Source organism: Apaloderma vittatum, unplaced genomic scaffold (genome assembly GCF_000703405.1).
Source record: "Apaloderma vittatum isolate BGI_N311 unplaced genomic scaffold, ASM70340v1 scaffold25078, whole genome shotgun sequence".
NCBI classification, from domain to species: Eukaryota; Metazoa; Chordata; class Aves; order Trogoniformes; family Trogonidae; genus Apaloderma; species Apaloderma vittatum.
Window position 1 is genome coordinate 2752 of NW_009729377.1, and position 363 is coordinate 3114.

Below are 363 nucleotides of genomic sequence, written 5' to 3' on the forward strand. Positions count from 1 at the left end.
GGGCTGCGAGCAGGATGGCTCAACCCCCCCATCCCAGTAGCGGCCTCTGAAGATCCCCCCACCTCAGCCTGGAGGAGAAGGGGCTCAAGGGGGTTCCCAAGTCCCTGTCTGCCCTCCCGGTGTCCCCCAGCAAGGATATCTCTGGTGGGCTTGGTCGCCGGTCAGCTGCTGGAGCTGCAGGGCACAGTCCTGCAGGAGCTGGTCCAGTGTCCTCTCTGTCCTGGCCAACTCGACGAGCTCTCCCCGTAGCATCTGCTGCTTTGCCGTCACCACTGTGTCCTCAAAGATCCCCGTCCCCCTGCCAGCAGAGATGCCACCTGAGTGACAAGCACACTCTAGGTGTCCCCAAGCCACCCGTGTCCC

General features: G+C 63.9%; 1 protein-coding gene across 1 annotated transcript in view; it reads right to left on the reverse strand.

Annotated features, from left to right (window-relative positions):
- Positions 1-363, reverse strand: part of LOC104277703 (transcription factor E2F2-like) — a gene marked incomplete at its 5' end in the record, with an annotated part of 1952 nt that overhangs the window by 919 nt on the left and 670 nt on the right. The window contains one exon of the mRNA XM_009874428.1: positions 113-298. Coding sequence (XP_009872730.1) covers positions 113-298 — 186 coding nt within the window. The remainder of the gene's footprint in view (positions 1-112; positions 299-363) is intronic.